Here is a 23,105-nt window from a genome sequence, read left to right on the forward strand (position 1 = left end):
AGGAGAAAAAAAAAGCAAGCTCCACAACAATTTATATCACACATTTTCATTTGTATAAAGAAGAAAGCTCTGTGTGTGTACGTGTGTGTGTGCACATGTGCGTGAGCACACAACATGCACATATTAACCAACTGTTTATAGTAATGAAACACTGGGGCGATTCAGCCAACTGAGGGAACAGAGAGAAAGACTGACACTTCTGAAGTATTTGTATTATTTACAGTTATTATGTATTACTTCTATAAGGAGCTCTGGTGGTACAATGGTTAAACATGGCTGCTAATCCAAAGGTTGGGGGTTCAAACCCACCAGCGGCTTCTCCAGAGAAAGACCTGCAATATGCTCCTATAACAATTACAGCAAGAAAACCCTATGGGGCAGTTCTACTCTGTCATATGGGGCACTATTAGTTGAAATCAACTCGACTGCACCTAACAACCACAACACTTCTACAATAATTATTGTGCTCATTTAGAACAACTGAAGGAATAAAGATTTACCCTTAGATCTGTGCCACAACATCGGCCTTTTCAAAAATATGCTACATTGCCATTTTAAAGAATGCCTTGAGCTCGGAATGTATTTATTCTGCATAACAAACTGACCTTTTAAGAAGCATTTAATAGAATGTAAAGTCTAAGTATATTGTGCTATTCTAACTTTTGTTTTATCAACACTTTCAGCAATGTCTTCAATGATCAGAAATCAAGAAAAGAGGATACAGAAAGTGAAAGACCAGGAAAAAATGTTACTAAAATGATACATTGCTTGCCTATTCTTTATAGAGGGTTGATGCCCAAATAATTGTGGTGTTACTTGTAATTAGTGCCCTGTGTACTATTTTTTCTTTTTATGTGAAAGTTTAATAAAAGATATCCTGTCCTGTAAATTCTATTTTGAACTATTCTTGAACGCTCTCACAGTAAAATTTAAAACAGTAAAAGCTAGATTTGGAAGTATTCATGTATTCCAAGACGGAGCTCTGGTGGCACAGTGGTTGAAGTTCTCGCCAGCTAACTGAAAGAAAGTTTACTGGTCTGAACCCACCAGTGGCTCCACAAGAGAAAGATGCGGCAGTCTGGCTCCATAAAGATTACAGCCTTGGAAACTCTACGAGGCAGTTCTGCTCTGTTCTGTAGGGTCACTATGAGTCCGAATCGACTCGATGGCAATGGGCTTATATATTATAAGGTATTAATTTATGCTGTTAAGACCATATGTTGGGATAGTTGTGCATTTTCGTTATCTTGGCTGGTTTGGAGACTATAGAATGCAATCTTCTTTTTTTTTTTTTTCTTTTCAGTAAAAAACAAAACAAAAATCTTGGGGGTGGGGACCCTTCATTCACATGAAAATGAAAGATGTTGTATAATACCCCAACAGAAGAAAACTTCAAAATTCTAATAGGGACTATTTTGTGACTCCGAACTCACTGTTTGTTCTGTCAATATCAGTGAAGGTAGTCAGATAACAAAATGTTAAAGTCCCTCATCAAAAGTTTCAAAAAAAGTTCTCTTTTCACATATTAAAAACTATGAAGAAAGAAAAAAAAATTAATTACTCTTCAGCAAGTGGGTAATTTCCACAGATTGAATAGATTTAACTGCCTTAATAGATTTTAGTAAATTTGGGTTTTTAAAAAAATTGAGGTGAAATTCATATAACATATAATTCAGTTGGCATTTAGTTTATTCACAATGTTATGCCACCACAACCTCTCTCATTACAAAACTTCTTTATCGCCCTGAGAAAACACCCCATATGCATTTAAAAAAAAAAAAAAATTTTTTTTTTTTTTTTTTTTATGCATTAAGTGATCACAGCCCGTTTCCCTCTCCCCCCATCCCTTGGTAACCACTAATCTGTTTTCTGTCTCTATGGATTTGCCTATGCTTAATATATTTAAATTAAGAGTTTTTGTATGAATTAAATGGAATGAGACAAGAAGAACAGATATAAAAATGTTTCAGTTGTGCCAAAAACATCAGAGACAATGTGGCAGCTATCTGTTAAAAAAAAAAAAAATAGTGCTCCGTTTTCATAGTACACCTACTCCTCACTTATCGACTATCTCGTTATCCAACATTTTGCATTTATGACAATAGTAAAAAAAAAATACTATCCAACTATTTTGCCCATAAATGACGTGTATCTGGCTGTGATGAATGCCAAGGTGCTAGGCAAGAGTAGGGCTGGCTGTAATGGTTATGTATCAACTTGCTGGGGCCATGATTCTCAGTGGTTCGGCAGTTATGTAATGATGTGGTCATCCTCCATTTTCATATAACGCCTAGTTTTGCATAATGACCTGGTTTTTGGAACCTAACCATGTCAGTAAGTGAGGAGTTGGTGTATAGAACTGTCAGTGAGAAACAGCTGCCCACCTAGGGGCTCTGTTTCCCCTCACATCTCGGTGTGGACACCTGACCAGTTCCCACTAATAGGATGTGGCATTGCCAGGTCAAAATATTATTTAATAAGAATTTGTGTTTTTCCTCACTTTATTTGTCCTTCCATGGCCTGGCTGCAGAGGACAGTGAGGTCCTGTCCTTGGGCCGAGACGCTGGGTGACTAAATCTCTGCAAGGAATACCCACGGGGAATACCAGCCTCAGACTGTTACATGAGCAAAAAAATAAGCTTCTGTTGTCAAAGCCTTCTTACATATATGATGTCTGTTACAGCAGCTAGCAATAGCCCTAACCAATCGGATAATAAACTGACTAAGCAGGGCATACATACTCTTACAAGGAAATCCTCGTATTTCTGCTGTGTAAATGACAAGAAGATGTTAGCACTCTAAGCATGACCAATTTTAAATAGCAATTTTTTTAAATATAAAGCTTAATTTTATATGTATCTCTGAAATCAACTGGCTTTACTGCAGTTTTTTATTTCAAGTAATGATGAAATGGCTACTGATAGAATTCTAAATAAATTGTTACTGTAAGTTGTCTTATCTTTACTTTTACCCAATAGGAATGCTGGGGCATTCTGTGCACTAACACACACAGGGTGTTACATGTATATAACCTTCTGTACGTGTGGTAAGAGCCTTGTAAATGAATCTAAAATTCATTATGAAGTATGTAAGGTGTATGTAAGGGTTTAACATAAAAATGCCAGGAGCCAAAAACTGTCATAGTTTATTTAAGCACTTTCTATCACTATTTTCAAGAGTCTGTGGGTGGCACAAACAGTTAAGCACTCTACTACTAGCTAAAAGGCGGGCAGTTCAGACTCACCAGAGGCACCCCATAAGACAGGCCTAGTGATCTATTTCCAAAAGGTCAGTCTTGAAAACTCTATAGAGCAGTTCTGCTTTGCACACATGGGGCTGCTATGAGTTGGAATTGGGTCCACAGCGGCTAACGCTATTTTCAGTTGGGTTATGCTCTTTTGGCAAAGACTGTTACCAGAATTAAACATTGTTTTGCCAATAGAAATTACACTTATTAAAAGTTGTTTTCACATTTAAGAATTCATTTTCACCCATGTTCATTGCACCATTATGTACAATAGCAAAAAGATGGGAACAACCTAAGTGCCCATCAACAGACGAACGGATAAACTATTGTACATACACACAATGGAATACCATGCAACAATAAAGAACAATGATGAATCTGTGAAACATCTCACAACATGGATGAATTTGGAGGGCATTATGCTGAGTGAAATAAGTCAACCACAAAAGGACAAATACTGTATGAGACCACCATTATAAAAACTCATGAAACAGTTTACACACACACACAAAAATCGTTGAAGGTTATGAGGGAGGAGATGTGTGGGGAGGGAAAAACACTAAATAGACAAAAGATAAGTAGTAACTTTGGTGAAGGGTAAGACAGTACGTAATACCAGGGAAGCCAGCACAACTTGACCAAGGCAAAGTCATGGAAGCTTCATAGACACATCCAAACTCCCTAAGGGACAGAATCACTGGGCTGAGGGCTGGGGACCAGGGTCTTGAGGGACATCTAACTCAATTGGCATAACATAGTTTATTAAAAAAATGCTCTACATCCTACTTCAGTGAGTAGTGTCTGGGATCTTAAAAGCTTGTGAGCAGCCATCTAAGATAATCTATTGGTCCCACTCCATCTGGAGCAAGGGAGAATGAAGAAAACCAAAGACGCGAGGGAAAGATTAGTCCAAAGGACTAATGGACCACAAGTACCACAGCTTCCACCAGACTGAATCCAGCACAACTAGATGGTGCCTGGCTACCACCACCAACTGCTCTGACAGGGATCACAGTAGAAGGTCCCACACAGAGCTGAAGAAAAATGTAGAACAAAATTCTAGCTCAAAAAAAAAAAAAAAAAGACCAGACTTATTGATCTGACAGAAACTGGAGAAACCCCAAGAGTATGGCCCCTGGACAGCCTTATAGCTCAGTAATGAAGTCACTTCTGAGGTTCACCTTTCAGCCAAAGACTATAAAAAAAAAAAAAAAAACAGGCCCATAAAACAAAAATGAGACCAAATGGGCACACCAGCCCAGGGTCAAGGACAAGAAGTCAGGAGAGGGCAGGAAAGCTGGAAATGGGGAACCCAAGGCTGAAAAGGGTTGAATGTTGACCTGTCGTGGGGTTGTCACAAAACAATATGTGTACGAATTGTTTAATGAGAAAATTTGTAAACCTTCATCTAAAGCAGAATAAAAACTAATTTTCAAGTACAGCCATGCTGAATTTCTCTCCAAGCAAATGTAATGTTTAAAAATATATATATATTCTGAGCTTTTTCTCCAAAGAGAGGAGAAAAACAGACTCTTCATATATTCTCTAGGCCTCTTGATATTTGCTTTTCTGTAAGTGTTATTAGTGGAGGAAAATATTAGTATTTTATTTTGCATCCAAGCTGTTACAGTACTAAGATTTAGGCAAATAATTCAGACATTTAATAAAGATTAATATTCAGGTTTTATTATTTGTTCATTTATAATAACTTAAAGTTTGAGTGTTCATTTCTTCTCAGAGCAAAGATGTACTTCTGCATTACTGCCCTGTATAAATTTGTTCTCCAAGATGGCCGTTGGTATAAGAGGAGAAGGAAGAGGGTGAAGGATGGAAATAACTGCTATAGGACAGTTTATCTGATCATCCCCAGATCTGGTGTGAGGGGGCAGGTGGTAGGGAGAGATGGTCCTACAAAGGCCCCATGTATAAATGATGGGGGTCCCTCCCTGGGGTCTAGGCTGTAACTGTACCTCCTGGTCCTCTAAGAGGTATCTTCAGGCCACCTCACTCAGCCTACTCCCTAACCCAGTTCATGTTCTCTTTTCTCATAGAGCGTTCCTGATGACTAACTCTGATTAGGCCCCTTTTTTCTACACCAGCCTTAAAGCATTAAGACAAAGACATACTTGCTGCCTTCAAACCATACCTGGCAGTAAAATCTAGCAAAAAAAGAAAGGAGGGGGGTGAGTCTTAAAGCATTACCTCATATCCTTGCTAATCACATCTGGGGACCAGGTATTTTCTGACCACAGTCCCACACAATGTTAACTACTTTTAAATATAAAATGTGCAGGTAACAAAGAGTGTTTCTCCAGCTGTACCAATAGGAAATATGATGATCTTTGGATAAGGCATGTTTTATTCCTTTGATTTAAGGCTCACCCAGAGGCTCAAGCTTGAACCCTGTGTGATTGGTTAGTTTCTACACTCCATGAAGCTTAGCCAAGTCACTCCTGCCATGAGGACCAAGCCCTAAAGTAATGATGGATCAGCACAAATCCATCCATGAGTGCCACAGGAAAAAGTCCATGTTCACTGGAAGCATCATCTACATATATTTATTTCTACACATTAAACAAAAGCCACTAGCAAATTTGAAACGGCTCTAATGACTAAATTTGGAGTCACACTTCCTTTATTCTATTCGGTGTGCTCCACAACCTTAGCCTCTTTCCCATTCTGCAACAGCTTCTCCAATACCTTGCAACCCAAATCAGTGACTCCCCCACCACTCTTGAACCACTTTATCCTCATGGCCAGTCTCTAGGAATCTATCACTGCATTCTTCCCAGCGGATAACCTCCCCATTCTCTACCACCACAAACTTCCACTGCACCACTGTATTGGCTGGCAAGGAAACAGAACGAGACCAGAACCCATCCTTGCTATACTGGAGTGGGATGTAAGTGTTCCATCTCCCAAGACTCTCATGGTCTCCAGTTACTGCAATGAATTGCTCACCAGTGCTTGTGATATAATGGACCTGGAACGTGATGCTAACTTGCTGAGGCTCTGGAAACACTTCTACTACCTTTTTAGTTTTTACATCTACTTCCTGAACTCTTGACTCTACAAGAACACTTCTGCCATAGTCCATTCCCTGGCTTGGGCTTGGCAGAAGAGCCTCAAGGCTACCACCCAAACCAACATCTCCCCAAGATGAATGCCTAGACACCATTTCCCAGTCTTGGTTAGCCAGCTCTGAACTGTCCAACTGTGGATGGCTCACTTCTTTAGTTCTGTCCATTGGCAGGTTGCTAGAAGGCAACTTCTCTGCAAAACATGTAGCTGCCTTAGCAGATGTCTCTTGTCCTTTGTGGAATCCGCATTCTCCTTTAGGATCGAGGCTTACGTTACTTGAAACATCAGAGTAATCCCTACAGTGACCAGTTTCAGAGGTAGCTAGAGATTTTGTGTCTGGAGACTGTCCAGATGGAACATGCTGTCTTGAATTGTCACAGTCACTGTCTTCTCCAGAAGGACTCTGCAGTCTCTGTGCTGCTTCCTGCGTGTTATCTAGGTTACCAAGGCCTTTGGTCTCTGAAATCAAACGTCCATTGCTTTCTTGAAGATGGTCTAAGAAACAAAAGAAAAACCGTAATAGTGTTAGATCATATGAGAGAAAAATTAGTTAGGCTGAGAAAATATGTTTATTTATTAAAGACCTTACTTCTATCAATGGTTCATAAAGTCCCTCCCTATTAAAATCAAGCACTTCATTACCTAGTGTGTTCCCAACTGTCTTAGGCTGAGTTCTCTACAACCAACTAGGCCAAAAGTAGGGTTGAGGGAACATTTTCTCTCTGTGGAAGCTGTGTTCCTATGAGGCAGGACCTTCTAGAGAACATCTATCCAGTCTGCTCACCCAGAGAGAAGGTATAGGGTCTTTCCCTACTCTCTTAGGCCGGGTTTTCTACAGAAACAAAACCAGCGAAGCGTATAGAGAGAGAGAGAGAATGAGAGAGATTTATCTCAAGGAACTGGTTCACACAGTTGTAGAGGCTGGCAAGCCCCAAGTCCATGGGTCAGACCTCAGGCTGGAGGCTTCTTCTGACTCACATAGCTGCAGGGGCTAATGAACCCAAGATCAGCAGGCCAGGAGGCAGGCCACTGGCTCACGGACTGCAGAGGCTGATGAATCCAAGATTGGGCAGTAAGGAGGTAGCTGCTAGCTCACAGGCTGCAGAGGCTGATGAATCCCAAGATCAGCAGGCAATATGGCAGACAGCTGGCTCAAGCCCCAAGAACTGGAGATCAGATGATGCTGAGCTGGATGCAGCATCCACAGCAAGCAGCAAGTTTTGCCAGAATGTCCATATTGGACTCAGGCCATGTCTCCGAGAAAACTCCTCTTGTAACTAAATGGCTTTTCACATCAGATCATATCATGGGTCTAATCATTATATAACTGCCAAACCACTGAGAATTGTGGCCTAGACAAGTTGACACACAACCTTAACCATCACAGTCCACTCCTTGTCAGCTTGGCACCTGTTCACATCCCCTTAAACCATACACAATCTCTGAATAAAAACAATTACAAAGTCATAATTGCACCTAACATGATACAACTAATGTGTACAACCAAAAACACTGTAGCTCTGTTTACACCTTGTATTTTATAAGTGAAGAAAACAAAAATATTTGATGACCCCATACAAGGAAGAAATACTCATAAAAATTACAATCCTCATTTCTGCAACTGGTTACATGGTTGTGACTGGTATTTAGAACTACCTTCTTCCACCACCCATTTCGTATTCCCTTTACTCTCAGCAAGCACCTCACTGAGTCGCAGTTCATGCCTGGTGGGGTGACCTAAACCTTCATTCCTGAAGGGCCTGGGCCATTAGTAGTCATGTCAGAACTGGGTTGCTTTATTTTTCCATTGACTATAATCACACGGCATGGTAGTACTAAGAGACTCCCTAAGGGATCTCCTGTATTCCAGACATACTCTTCTTTATCTCCACTATGCAACACCAATCTGATTTCCCCTTGGTAGTTAGGATCAAACACACCAGCCAATATGGTAACTATGTTTTTTGCCTGTTGATCCAGAGCCAGAAGGAGGACAAAGTGGCCAGGTGGTATTCTTAACTTCCAGTTCAGTGGAATCCATGCTGTGTCTCCAGGTGGGTGCACTGCATAACTGCCATTAGTCCCTTTGGAACTAAGACCTTTAAACTGGCAGAGCATAGGGTGATGGAAACAGGAAGCAAGAATTTTCCGAGGAGTAATAATGAGTGCTGTCACTTCCATTTCTACCCTTTTATTTCCTGGAACCGTGTATCCTGGCTATGTCAGAAAGAGCACCATATATTGGATGCTGGTTTAGAGGATATACAGCCTCCTGGAGAACATTGTCCCAACCCTACAAAGTATTGCCATCTAGCTGGCATCATAATTGTGTCTTTAGGAAGCCATTTCATCATTCTATGAAGCCAGTTGCTGCAGAATGATGGGGAGCATGGTAAGATCAGTGAATTCTATAAGCATGAGCCTATTAGTGCACTTTATGTGCCATCAGGTGAGTCCTTTGATCCAAGGCAATGCTGTGTGGGCTACCATGATGGTGGATAAGGCATTCTGAGAGTCCAAGGATGATAGTTTTGGCAGAAGCATTGTGTGCAGGGAAGGTAAACCCATGTCCAAAGTGTCTTTCCCACTAAGAATGAAATGCTGCCCTTTCCATGATGGAAGCAGTCCAACGTAATCAACCTGCCACCAGGTTGCTGGCTGAGCCCCTTTAGGAATGATGCCATATCGGGGACTCAGTGTTATTCTCTCCTACTGGCAGATTGGGCGCTCAGCAGCAGCTGTATCCAAGTTGGCCTTGGTGACAAGAAGTCCATGTTGTTGAGCCACTTTGTTTATGAGCCCATTGGGCAATAACAGGAGTGGCTGGGGAAAGAGGATGACTGGTTTCCACAGAACGCATCATCCTATCCACTTGATTGTTAAAATCCTCCTCTGGATTTAGTGCACATTCACATGAAACACAAATATCTTCACTTCTTTGGCCTATTCAGAGAGATCTAACCACATACCTCTTCCCCATACCTCCTTGTCTCCATTTTCCAGTCATGTTCCTTCCAAGTCCCTGACCATCCAGCAAAACCATTGGCCACACCCCATGAATCAGTGTAAGTCTTAGTCATCTAGTGCTGCCATAACGGAAATACCACAAGTGGATGGCTTTAGCAAAGAGAAATTTATTTTCTCACAGTCTAGTAGGTTACAAGTCCAAATTCAGGGTGCCGGCTCCAGGGGAAGGCTTTCTCTGTTGGCTCTGGAGCAAGTTTCCTTGCCTCAAAATTCCCCTGGTTGAGGAGCTTCTCAGGCACAGGGACCCCGTGTCTAAAGGATGCGCTCTGCTCCTGGTGCTGCTTTCTTGGTGGTATGAAGTCCCCAACTCTCTGCTTGCTTCTCGTTCCTTTTATCTCTTGAGAGATAAAAGGTGGTGCAGGCCCCACCCTAGGGAAACCCCCCTTGCCTTGGATCAGGGAGGAGACCTGGGTAAGGGCAGTGTTACAATCCTACCCTAATCCTCTCAACATAAAATTACAATCACAAAATGGAGGACAGCCACACAATACTGGGAAACATGGCCTAACCAAGTTGATAACATATGTCTTTGGGGGGGACTACTTTAGTCCATGACAGTATACAATCACACATTTGGCTATTTCTCCTTCCAAGCAAAATGAACAACCAGGTATACTGTTCGAAGTTCAGCCCTACATTGGGCAGATTTCCCTTCACCACTGTCTTTCAGGGAGGTCCTAGAAAGAGACTGTAGTGCTGCTGCTGTTCACTTTCAAGCGGTGCCTGCACTATCACACAGAACCATCTGTAAACCAGGCAGCAGTCTTCTCTTCCTAAGTCAATTGATCATAAGGAACTCTCCATGGGGCCACAGGTACAGAAAGGAAGAGGGCAGGTAATGTGACAGGAATGGAGACCATGGACATTTGAGCCACTTCCTCATGCAACTTACTTGTGCCTTCAGGTCCTGCCCTATCTCATATATACTGCTTCCATTTGATGATGGAGTGCTACTGAACACATCCAATTTTATGGCTCTGACAACACGCAGTTCATGATGAGAAGCTCAGGTGCATTGTGACTTTGTGGCGCATGGTTAAGCATTCAGTCTATTAAGGCCCAGTAACAAGCCAAAAGTTGTATCTCAAAAGGAGAGTAGTTATCTGCAGAGGATGGCAGTGCTTTGTTCCAAAATTCTAAGGGTCTGGCGCTGTAATTCACTACTGGAAGTCTGCCAATGACTCCAAACAGCATCTCTAACTGCCACAGACACTTCAAGCACCATTGGATCAGCTGGGTCATATGGCCCAAGTGGCAGAGCCGCTTGCACAGACAGTTGCTCCTATTGCAGAGCCTTCTGATGGTCTGGGCCCCATTCAAAAGTAGCATCTTTTTGAGGCACTTGACAAATAGGCTGGAGTAGCACACCAAAATGAGGCATAAATTGCCTTCAAAATCCAAAGAGGCCCACAAGGTGTTGTGACTCCATTTTAGTTGTAGGAAGGGCCAGACATAACAACTTTTCCTTCACTTTAGAAGGAATATCTCAAAACGCTCCACACCACTGGACTTCTAGAAATTTCACTGAGGTGGAAGGTGCCTGAATTTTTGTGGGATTAATTTCACACCGTCTAGCAAACAAATGTTTTACCAGTAAGTCCAGAGTCATCAATACTTCTTCCTTCCTAGGTCCAATCAGCATAATGTCATCAATGTAATGGATGAATGTGACATCTTGTGGAAGGGAAAGGTGATTGAGGTCCCTGCAGACTAAATTGGGCTGGAGAGTTGACATACCCCTGAGAAGGACAGTAAATGTGTATTGCTGGCCTTGCCAGCTGAAGGCAAACTGCTTCTGGTGTTCCTTTGAACCAGAATTGAGAAAAAAGCATTGGCCAGATCAATAGCTGCATACCAGGTGCCAGGAGATGTATTTATTTGTTAATGCAATGAAACCACGCCTGGAACAGCAGCTGCAATTGGAGCCACTACCTGGTTAAGTTTACGATAGTCCACTGTCATTCTCCAAGATCTGTTTTTTGTACAGGCCAAATAGGCTAGTTGAATGGAAATTCGGTGAGAATCATCACCCCTGCATCCTTCAAGTCCTTGATGGTGGTAGTAATCTCTGCAATCCCTCCAGGAATGCAGTACTGCTTTTGGTTTATTATTTTCCTAGGTAGGGGTAGCTCTAGTGGCTGCCCTTTGACTTCTCCTACCATAATAGCCCTAACTCCATTTGTCAGGAAGCCAATGTGGGGGTTCTGCCAGTTGCTGAGTGTCTGAAGCTGGGTTCTCTAGAGAATCAAAACCAGTAAAGCATATAAACACATACAGAGAGAGATTTATATCAAGGAAGTGGTTCATGCAATTGTAAAGGCTGGAACATCCCAAGTCCATGGGTCAGGATAGAGACTTCTGATTCATGTAGCTACAGGGCATGGCAAACCCAAGAATGGCAGGTGAGAGAGCAGGGCTCTTGCTCACAGGTTGTGAAGATCGATGATTCCCAAGGTTGGCAGGCAAGACTGCAGGTAAGCTGCAAGCTCAAGTCCCAAGAACCAGAGGTCAGACAAAAAGGAAGACAGCTGCAGGACACAGAGCAAACAAAAGCCATGAACCTTGCCAAAATGTCCACTTATATTTTGATGCAGGCCACACACGCAAGTAAACTCCCTTTCGACTGATTGGCTACTCATAGCAGATTCCATCATGGAGGTGATCACATTATATCAAGTCACATCATGCTCCTGCCAAATCACTGAGAATCATGGCCCAGCCATGTTGACACACAACAGTACCCATCACACTGAGTATATCTATTCCAATCATGCATTCTGGAACTGGGGAATCACTACAGGATGAGTTTGGGGACCCACTGTGAGATAAACCCTGAGCTAAGACTCCATTAATAACCTGACCTCCATACACCCTTGACTCTGGCAGGCCACAGTGACATTTTGGATCTCGTGGAATTAGTGTCAGTTCAGAGCCAGTGTTCATTATCCCCAAAAAGTCTGATTATTTCCTTTTCCCCAGTGAACAGTCACTCTCTTAAAAGACCATAGATCCCTTCGGGGAAGGCTGCGAGAAAGATTAAAGACACAAATTTTTGGCATTGTAGTGAGGTCTGTCCTCAAGAGGACATGGCCTCTCCTTCATTCAAGGGGTTGTGGGTCTGTAAACTGGCTGAAGTCTGGGAATTGATTGAGGGGCCATGACTGTCTATTCTGGCAATTCGAGTTAGACTGCCATTTACATGACCTAGAACTCTTCCAATTGTACAAATCAAGTAGTTAGTAGATTTCCCATTTATTTCACTACTAGCGACACCATGACTAAGTGCCAATGCCATAAGTCCACACAAGTTAGACTACTCTGATTACTGCTTTGACTCTGCTGTTCATTACAGTAACCATGCCCACCTTGTGTTTGTCGATTGAGTGCCACCACTTGGCCCCTACCACCACAAGGTCCAATTAGCGCCATTGTCAGGGCAGTTTCCACTGTCAAATCTGACTTACATAAAATAGTAATCACAGCAGTCTTCAGGGATGCTAGATGAGGCTCCCTTCAGAAATTTGTTCATCATTGTGGTTAAAGGTGTGTCCTCTGGGCACTCCATGTGTGGGTCTGCAGGTCTAACCTGATAAATCCACTTTAACATGCCAATTCCCCTGAGCCGTTGGATACATTCTTCTACAGTATGTCTGGTACTTCAACTTGATTTATTGTAGGCCACTGCATAATCCATGCTTCAGCCAACCAACCAGATAAACTATTAGATCCTTCGCTAACCTCTCAAGCTGAAACATTCAATGAAGGATCTGTGCTTAGTGGGCCTATACCAATAAATGCAGAGTGATCCAACTTTATGTTCCTTGCACCACTATTCCACACTCTTAATAGCCATTCCCACACATATTCCCCAGGTTTCTGCTTGTACATATTAGAAAAGTCAAGCAGTTCTTTAGTAGTGTAGCATACCTCTTTCTGGATCACACTTTGTACTTCACATTTTCAGGTTCACTTGGAGCCCTCATGGCACAGTGGTTAAGAGTTCAGGCTGCTAACCAAAAGGTTGGCAGTTCGAATCCACCAGCCACTCGAAACCCTACAGGGTAGCTCTACTCTGTCCTATAAGGTCACTGTGAGTAGGAGTTGACTCAGTGGTAACAGGTTTGGTTTGTTTAGTTTGTTTTCGGTTTGGGACTTAAGTCTAGTTATAGGTCTAGAAGCAAGAATGGGTGGTGGGGGTGGGTCCTGGGAACATTCAGCAATGTCTTATAAGGCATCTACCCTAAGTGATACCCCAGGTAATGACTCAGATCCTGCCCCAGGTGATGACTCAGACAAAAGCTCTTCAGACACAGCTGGGTTTATCTCATCAGATGGGGGCAGAGAAGATAATAGTTTTACTGAGGAGGATGGCTGAGCAAAGATGGAGTAATCTCTTCAGATGGGAGTAAGAGGGCTGGTTCTGTTGCCAGGAGTGATTCAATGGCATTTAGGGGCTCAATGTCCTCAGTTTCTTGATTATCTGCCCATATGTCCCTATTCCAAGTTTCAGGATTCCATTTCTTCCCAATCAATGACCCCACTTTAACTTCAGACACCATTCAACGCTGGGAATTCAGTTGGTGTTGTAACTCAGCCACTTTTATGGTAAGACTCTGGGTTTGCTTTTTGGCAATATCAGCTCCATTACTACAAGAAATAAGGCTTTCTTTCAGGGCAGAAGTGGCGACTTTGAGGTCTTTTATACAGTACTTCAGCTGTGACTATGAAGCCCTGAACTTATCTCTTTCTTTTACACTTAGTCTAGTGAAAACAGGACCAACCAACCAGCTTCTTTATACTTCTCATTCTGATAAAATTGTAGAAAAGTGTCAAACATGTGATCACCCAGAGCCTCGCTTCTCACCAATACTTGATCTATTGGTGGTCATATTTTGTGTATTAATATTGCCACCTCACGCCATGGATTAGCAGCACCCTCTTTGGAGGCAAATTCATCAGCACCTTTAAGACTAGTCAGGCATGAGAACCAATTTAGAAAACTCACCCTTACAATTTTATTTCTCTAGAATCACTCTTAGTACCAAATATCTTAGGCTGGGTTCTCTAGAAAAGCAAAACCAGTGAAGCGCACACACACACTCTCTCTCTCTCACACACACACATAGAGAGAGATTTATCTCAAGGAAATGGCTCACATGGTTGTAGAGCCTGGCAAGTCCCAAGTCTGTGGGTCAGGTGTCAGGCTGGAAGCTTCTTCTGATTCACATAGATGCAGGGGCTGATGAACCCAAGATCGGCAGTTAAGATGGCTGGCTGCTGGCTCACAGACTGCGAAGTCTGACGAATCCCAAGATCAGCAGGCAATAGAGCAGACCTTGGCTCAAGTCCCAAGAACTGGAGGTCAGATGATGACAAGTGGGATGCAGGATCCAGAGGAAGCAAGCAAGCTTTGCCAGAACATCCATATATATTGGATGCAGGCCACGCTCCCCTTACAACTGATTGGCTGATCACATCACAACACATCATGGAGGATGACTACATCATTACATAACTGACAAACCACTGAGAATCATGGCCCAGCCAAGTCGACATGCAACCTTACCCATCATACCAACACTGTACTCTAAGAATACATACGTATATCCAACAATAAAAGGCACATCAAGGAGTGTCAGTGTACCAGCACAGAAGTGTAAATGAAGTGGTAAATTAAAGAGTCAGAAGCATAACCCTGTATCATGGTCCTCAATCCCAGCAGTGCAGGCCATACTGGTATGCAACCAGAGCCAATTTGCTTGGCTTTGATCATTAAAAGTGTTGTCCAGCCAGTGGGTCAAAGGGCTGCATGGCCATCCTACCAACTAGAAGAGTACACTCGTACTCCCAAGAAACAAGTACAGGTCGTCTCTTGCCTGGTGCAGGCAGAGCAACAACAGCTGTCATTATGGGGAGATACAAAGGACAGTAGTGCATCACAGGCCAAATGTGGGAGTTGGGAGTGAAGGGAGAGGGCTTGCTTCTCCTTGGCAATCCCATGTGCATCATGAACCTCTTTAATAAAACATCAGACTTTTTGCATCCCTTCCAAGTGTACACACTTTTTTGTATTATTATTATTTTAACGTTCTCTAAAATACACAATCTAAGGTCCCTAAAGACTCAGTTTCCTTCTTGGTCACCTCTTTGATAGTTCAAATAGATCTCTGAAAGTTCAAAATCTCCAAAACCATACAATTAGCACAGGTGGAGTGTTTGGTGGGGGAGGAGGGGAGGTAGTCTTGGTTTTTTTTTTTTAATGGTAGGGTTGGAAGTGAGATGTGAACAAATATTACTCTGAATTCCCAATTTTTTGGCCTAAATCATGAGGCTGACCTTCAGAAAAAGAAGTTAAAGGAGCTCTGTAGGGGAGCCCTGGTGGTGCAGTTGCTAAAAGTTCGGCTGCTAATCAAAAGGCTGATAGTTCAAATCCACCAGCCTCTCCTTGGAAACCCTATAGGGCAGTTCTATTCTGTCCTATAGAGTCGCTATGAGTCAGACTCGATAGCCATGGTTTTGTTTCAGTTTTTTTTATTTTTTTGGTGCTCATTTCAACCTAATGACACCAAAGGCACACGTGAACACCACTCCACTAAAAATAAAGTTCACAGATGTCATTTTCACCATTAGGCTGGAATTCAGCATGCGCAGCTTGCCAAGGGAGGGCACCGGAAGGTAAGGTTTTTTGCCAGTTCTCTCACTTTGCCTAGCATATAGTCTAAAATTTTAGAGGCTAAAATGACCTAGTTGTCAATGCTACTCATCCGGGTTGGGGCTCCATTAATTACCAAAATAGATGGGGCACTTCTCTTTCCCGGGATTAGACTGCCTGCCCTGGCTGTTTGGTGGGGGAGGGGGAGTGAGGATGGTGGTGGTGGGAGGCAGCTACTGGGGAGAGTGATAGTTCTGGAATGGGTGGCCAACCCACAGCCCCAGGGCTTCAGCAGCGGCCTTCATGGCAAGAGTCCAACCTGAACTTTGCCTTCCTGACAGAAGCATTCAGATAGCAGGAGGCGCTCAGAGCTCGGATATTGCCAAATCCAGCTCTTCCTATGGGGTGAATGATGGGGCACATAAAGCTACAGGATTGGGACAGAGAAGATGTCCCTACTCAGCCAGAGGTTGAAGAGGGTTGCAGAATCCCTCAAGCCCTCCTTTCCGAAGGCCCAGGAAGGGGGGGTCGCTGCTGCAGCCACCCGCACTGCAGCAACAGCCGTCAGGCTGAGGAGTCCATCCCCGCTGGAAGGGCAGGGACAGGTCCTCAGACGCTGGCGCCCGGGACGGAGACTCAGCAGGGCGCGGCCCTCGGAGGGCTCGGCCAGGGCGTCTCTACGACCTCCCTGGAGGGCAAGAAGCCGCCCCAGGCGTGCAAACCAGTCTGGAAAAATGGGGGGTGGGGGGGGGGATTGGGAAGGGTCTTGCCTCCCAAAGGGGATGCTCGTTCGCGGGGACCGGGCCGCTAAGAAAGCGAGAGGTGGGCTTCCTACCCCCCCGCCCCCGCGCCCCGCTTCCCCTCTTCCTAGTGAACTTCAGAACTCCCTGGCAGAGCGGCACTCGAGACACGGGAAGAAAGAATACCTGGTTTAGTGACTGGCTCCAGCCCGAAGGGTACAGGACTCAGTCTCTCGCCGCCACCCTGATCGCCTCCGGGACCCGCCGTCTCCCCAGGAGGGGCGTCCTTAGGCTCCGCGGCCCCCTCATTCCCCGTGTCCCCAGGGCCGTCCCGCAGCAACCAAACGAAAAGCATCCCGGCCAGACTGCCTCCAACCAGCAGGGCGGACCAAAAGGCGCCCATGGCTGACAGGCCGCAGCTGCAGGAGACTACAGCGACTGGGACGAAGGCTCAGGTCACGCAGACAGAGCCACACCTACCCTTTCCGCTCCAGCCTTTTACGGTCCCAGCCAGCGGGCGCTCCAGCGTAGAGTCCAACCCTCTGCAACTAAAACTCAACTTCCCCAGCTCCGCCCAGGGCTACAGCCCAGGGCTCCGGCCCCGGCCCGACTAGAGCGCCCTCCTTTTCCAACACTTTCCAGCCGGGGTTCCGCCTATCTCCAGTGCCTGGGGATGTCAGTGCCCGGTTCCACGTGCGCCCCCCGCGTGTCGAGTGCTCAAAGCCACTGTGCGCAAACCCGATCCTGTCCCACTGCCCTTCCATTTCGTCCCAGCTGCCCGCGAGGCCCAGCCCTGCCTCCTCTCCACAGACACCCTGCGGCAGCGCAGCCAGCTGGAGGCCAATGGCTTCCAGGAACTTGGACTTGGGAGACACAGATTTGCTTCGGTGACGGCTAAGCTGGGGCTGGGTTGGAGAGGTAGCGCGGCCAGGTGGGGTGGGGTAGTTGGGGAGTACCGCGGAAGCAGGGCCGGAAACCCAGAGACTGGGAGGTCAGTTAGCCGTGCTTAGCCTTCCAAAGCCCAAGCCTCTTTCAAGCCCCCCACCCCCACCCCCCGCCTCCCTGTCTGTAAAATGAAAGGGCTGGAAAAAAAAAAATTTTTTTTTTTTTTTCAAGGACCCAAAAACCAAACCAAACCCATTGCCGGCGAGTCGATTCCTACTCATAGCCCGTTCTTCTGTAAATCGGAGCCCTGGTGGCACAGTGGTTAAGAGCTTGGCTGCTAACCAAAATGTCAGCACTTCGAATCCACCAGCTCTTGGTTGAAAACCATCTGGGCAGCTCTACTCTGTCCTATAGGGTCGCTGTGAATGGCTGCCAGCGGGTTTTCATCTATAAATGCTAATCATGTTAACTACATCCAATCCTTGTTTCTTCCTCGGCCCCTTTTTGGGTTGTGTGGTTGCTTCAAAATGCACGCCCTTCTGCTTGGATATTGCCATGGGACAGCCTCTTACAGACAAGTTTATTAACAAAAATAGCAACCCTTTGTTAAGTCCTACTACCAGGTGATTCCCTGGATTGTGTAAAAGGTTAAGTGGTGGCCTACTGGCCCAAAAGTTGGGGGATTGAACCTACCCAGAAGTGCTGTGGAAGACAGACCTTGCTATCTGCTTCCAAAAGGTCACAGCCTTGAAAACCTATGAAACAGTTCTAATCTGTACTCATGGGGTCGCCCTGAGTTAGAATCAACTCATCACCAACTAACAAGCTACCAGGTGGTTTATGTATTTAATTTGCTCCTCATAAAAACCTGTGAGCTAAGAATTACAGGCATTGCTTTCTAGGTTCAGGTCTCTGCTGACGGATGGTTTTACCCACCTGCTGATGATCTTCATGTTCGTATCTGCAATTCTGGCTTTTCAACTCCACACTCCCCTATTCAACTGCTGAGGCCAAACTGGTAAATTTGCCTTGGGATAATTCCAAAATGGCTCCCTCTGGTAGAACAAATCATTAAAATTGTCCCACTGCTCTGAGCAGAGGACAGCCACTGACAGTAAGGTTCAACCATCTGAGTTACCCGAGCACTGGTTGGAATCAGTTCCTGTGTGCGTCTTGGTGCCGGTCACAACCCCTCCAATCATAAGGGAGGTGAGACAACTACCTATTCAGCATCTCCTCCTGGGTGACTAATACCAAACACCAAATCATTTGCCCTCTAGTCAACTCCAACTCATGGCGGCCCCATGTGTGCCAAGGTAGACCTGTGTGAGCCATAGGGTTTTCAGTGGTTGATTTTTGGAAGTAGAGCACTGGGCCTTTCTTCCAAGGCCCTGTGAGTAGACTCAAATCTGCAACCTTTCAATTGAGCAGCCAAGAGTGTTGACCATTTGCACCACCCAGGGACTCCAAGGAAAGCAAGGGAGGTAGGAAATAGCCACCAAGAGAAGAGGACACCAATAGAGAGCCCTATCCCTCACTGAATCATATTGATTCTTTAGTCACAGGCCTCTTGTATTGCTCCCTTACCAGTCATTCCCAGTACCCTCACCTCATTCAGATCCCACCTACCTCTGTCCAGAAAACTACAGTTGCTTTCTAGTTATCTCTGTACCTCCAGGCCCTCTGGGCTCCGATTCACTCCGACAACCATTACTAATTTAATCCTCTTAAAATACAGTCCTGAGCATTGCATTTCCTCTGCTACCAGATTAAATTCAACCCCATCTCAGCCTCCAGATCTCCTGTAACACAGCCCAAACACCTTTCCAGGCCTTTCACCATTTATCTGCACTTCAGCCAAACCCGACTCTTTACCCACTGTTCACAACATTTCCAAAAAGCCACTCCTTTCCATTAAACTTTTCACCAGCCCTGAGTCCCACTCCTTGCCCTCTATCCCTTACATTGATACGATTATTCTTTTCTTTGAACTCTGAATACATATTGTATTTGCCCAACTTTCTTTGGGCAAAAGATGAAGTTTGTTCTTTTTGTAGTTTATTTTAACCCCACATGAGATCATAAATTCCTTGAGGGCCACAGCCTGTTTATTCTTTGTATTCCATGTAATGCCAATCCTGTCATCTCATAGTTTTATTTATTTATTTTATTATCTTTGTTTATTGGATACCTAATATATTATCTTTTTTGGGTTAATATATTATCTAGTACTAGGCTAAGTGCTCTATCAGGATTATCTCTTGTAAGACCCTGAGAGAAGTTAAGTAACTTGCCCAAGGTCATGTAGATAATACGGGACAGAACTGGGATTTGAACCAAGTATTCTAACCCAAGACCCATGCTCTGAACCTCTAGCTGCGCTGAATTCTAATGGCTGTTAAGCCATATCCAAATTTCAGAGCATACATTTTAGAGAGGAATGTGCAAATTTTGATGTGTGACACCAGGGAACTCTGCGGATAGTATTTCAACACTTAGGTGAATTCAGACTTGCTCTTGGTTTATAATACCTCCCACTACAACTGCACAGGTGTAGAGATGGGAGGGCAGAGGAGGGATGCTTGCCCCTGGGATGCAAGTCCAAGGGGACACCAGAAGAGGCACGGAATGGCATTCCAAGAGATCACAAATATGAAAGGTGCCTGACTGAGGCAGCCGGACAAGTGGGGGGTAAGGTGTTTCTGCTGACATGGGTCTATTATTCATCTTGAAATTTGGGGAGATTGCCCCTGTGTACTTGTTACCCTCACTAGGCCCCTGACTACAAGCCCTCAGCTCCTTAGAAGATATGCTCATCACCACCAGCACCTGTCCACTGCTGTCAAACCTCTGGCTCCACTACTCCACGTAACATTAGCCACCAATAAAACCTTTCTGCAAAGCCATCACATGGGTAGCTGCCCAGCTTCGGATTTCACAGAGACATTTCCTAACTGCAACTGTTTGCAAACATCTGACTCATCTTAGCTCCAGAATAGATTCAAGGCTGAGATCGCTTATGCTAAATGATGAAATCTTTTGAAAAGTAAAACCTATGTTGGGAAAACTAGCATAGCATATGGAGAAAAATAAAGCTAGATTACTACTTTATGCCATATAAAACAACAAACTCCAGATGGAATAAAGTCATAAATGTAAATGGTAAAACTATGAACTAATAAAACAAAATCCAGGAGATATCATTGCGATATTGCATGAACCAGAAGACAAAAAAAAAAAAATTGACATCATCAAAAAATAAGGCTATCTGATCAGTGAAGAAAGCCATAAAATTAGCAGATAGACCCAGACTGGGAGAAGACTTTTTTGCATTGTCTAAAACTGGCAAGAGACTAATACCTAGATATACAACGAACTTAAAAATTCACTAACCCATGCCGTCGAGTCGATTCCAACTCATAGTGGCCCTATAGGACAGAGCAGAACCGATCCATAGAGTTTCCAAGGACAAATTCACTAGAACTTACAAATTCATCATTCGATGAAGACAAGACATCGAATATATATATGGACAAGGAATAGTCTTTCCCCAATGCCTAGAACAATGCCCAGCACACAACAAAACACCTGTTGCCATGGAGCCCATCCCAACTCATGGTGACCCCATAGGACAGAGGAGAACTGCCCCGGAGAGTTTCCAAGGAGCTCCTGATAGATTCGAACTGCCAACCTTTTGGTTAGCAGCTGTAGCACTTAACTACTATGCTACCAGGGATTCTTGCATTATAACAGGCACTCACAATAATTTTTGGTTGAGTAAATGAACGGCTAGGAAATTGTTGAAGAAATGCTCAAACTCATTGGTAATCAGATAAATTCAAATTAAAACAACGCAGTTACACCATTTTACATCCATCAGAAAGGCAAATATAGAAAGAAGATGTGACACTGCTGGTGGGAGAGAAAACAGACAATTTGCAGTACCTGGAAGGATATTATGAAATTAATTATGCAGGAATTTCATTCCTGAACATATACAGACCAGAGAAAAATTTGCACAGACTGTACGGGAACATGCAGTGTTATTCAGGGCAAAGGCAAGTTTGAGGTGACTGAGCTGCCCATCATGGGGACATAGCTAAGTAAAAAGTGGTGGATGCCTATGAAATCCTATATAATAGTTAGAACAATGAACTAGATTTACATACAGCAACTTGATTATATCTTCTATACATAATGCTGACTAAAAAGGTAAGAAACAATAAGATTTATAGTACAACTTACCATACATAAATTGATATACAAGCACCCTCAAAATAACACTATCAGGTTTCAAAGACACATGCATATTCATAGGCAATTATTAAACACATTAGCATTTCTTTGGCAGGCACAGGGATAGGAGGGAGAGTTAAAAAAAAAAAAAAAAAAAAAGGAGAAATGAATAAATAATCAGAGAAGGGCCTGACAAGATTAGCAAGGATAACGGGCTACGAACCAGGGCTTCTCAAACTAAAATGTGCAGACAAAGCATTGGAAATACTGCTCAAATGCAGATTCCAATTTGGTAGGTCTAGAAGAGAGGTCTGGGATTCTGCTTTTCTAACAAACTGCCATTTGATACTGGTCTGTGGGCCTCACTTGAAGTAACAAGGAGTCTATGGAGTAGGTTTTACTCAAATCTTGCAAGTTTAAAAAGGGAGGGAGAACTTGAGGGAGGAAGGGAGAAATGGAATCATTCAGGGTTGTGTCAGGGAAGCATCCAGGGCAGAAGCAGTGGGTTTAACACACAAAGGGAAAGAGTCAGTAGGCACCATCCATCAAGCTCTCTCTGCTTCTTCAAGTCAGTCATGCCAAGCCTTGACAGGCACGCCAACTCTTCACCTCCTGACTGGAACGCAGATGTGATGAATTGAGCTCAAGCAGCCATCTGGGACCGAGAGGTGGAAGCCTCATACTAAGGATGGCAGAGCAGCCATATAGAAGATTCTGGGTTCCTGACAATTTTATGAAGTTGCCCAATCCACCCTAGACTGATTACTTCTGCATTTCTTTTATATAAAAAGAAATATACTTTGATCTTGTTTTACCCGTTGATTTTTTAGGTTTTCTGTTACTTTCAGAACAACCTAAACCTAACTGATTAGAAACATAGAAAGATGTTCAATACATTGTTTAGTTAAAAAGAAAATCATTAACCAAACAGTGGGCATGATTTCATTCTTGTTAAAATGACAAATATCACTAGAGTATAGCGGATATTTGTCATTTGTTTGTTTGGTTGCCCAATATCTGAACCCTCTTCCAGTGTTTAGAGATCTCTCAACTTATAAAGCAGAGCTTGCCTCCCACCAGTGAAGCTAAAATACCAGATACTTGATTTCTTAGCTTCCTTTGCAGTTATGCTGCTGACACATGACCTAGGCTGCACCAGTCAGAGGGACCTGCCTCAAACACTGAATCAGATGCTGAGACAATGCAATAAGGGACACTTTGGGATTTTCTTAAAGAA

The 23,105-nt window shown here is 43.9% G+C and overlaps 3 protein-coding genes across 5 annotated transcripts in view; 1 reads left to right on the plus strand and 2 right to left on the minus strand.

Annotated features, from left to right (window-relative positions):
* CCDC158 (coiled-coil domain containing 158) overlaps positions 1-784 on the plus strand; it is a 74,474-nt gene extending 73,690 nt beyond the window's left edge. Inside the window, exon 23 of the mRNA XM_049885986.1 lies at positions 684-784. Coding sequence (XP_049741943.1) covers positions 684-760 — 77 coding nt within the window. The 3' untranslated portion in view covers positions 761-784. The remainder of the gene's footprint in view (positions 1-683) is intronic.
* A 4,104-nt stretch (positions 785-4,888) lies between these two features.
* STBD1 (starch binding domain 1) lies at positions 4,889-17,641 on the minus strand. The gene is made up of 2 exons (XM_049885978.1): positions 16,934-17,641; positions 4,889-6,823 (listed from the first exon to the last, which is right to left on the minus strand). Exons 1-2 carry the CDS (start codon positions 17,148-17,150, stop codon positions 5,961-5,963), a joined length of 1,080 nt encoding a protein of 359 aa, XP_049741935.1. The 5' UTR covers positions 17,151-17,641; the 3' UTR covers positions 4,889-5,960.
* Positions 6,737-23,105, minus strand: part of FAM47E (family with sequence similarity 47 member E) — a 68,823-nt gene continuing 52,454 nt past the window's right edge. For all 3 annotated transcript variants that reach the window (XM_049885964.1, XM_049885963.1, XM_049885965.1), the window contains one exon: positions 6,737-6,823. The gene's annotated coding sequence lies outside the window, so the exon portion shown is untranslated. The remainder of the gene's footprint in view (positions 6,824-23,105) is intronic.

This window comes from Elephas maximus, chromosome 5 (assembly GCF_024166365.1).
Source record: "Elephas maximus indicus isolate mEleMax1 chromosome 5, mEleMax1 primary haplotype, whole genome shotgun sequence".
Classification (NCBI taxonomy): Eukaryota; Metazoa; Chordata; class Mammalia; order Proboscidea; family Elephantidae; genus Elephas; species Elephas maximus.

Bases quoted from the DNA above. Each gene is read 5' to 3' on its own strand.
- STBD1 (XM_049885978.1), bottom strand. From the start codon at position 17,150: ATGGGCGCCTTTTGGTCCGCCCTGCTGGTTGGAGGCAGTCTGGCCGGG. The intron at 6,824-16,933 runs GTATTCTTTCTT...TTTGTTTCTTAG, and splicing joins GGAGCCAGTCACTAAACCAG to ACCATCTTCAAGAAAGCAAT.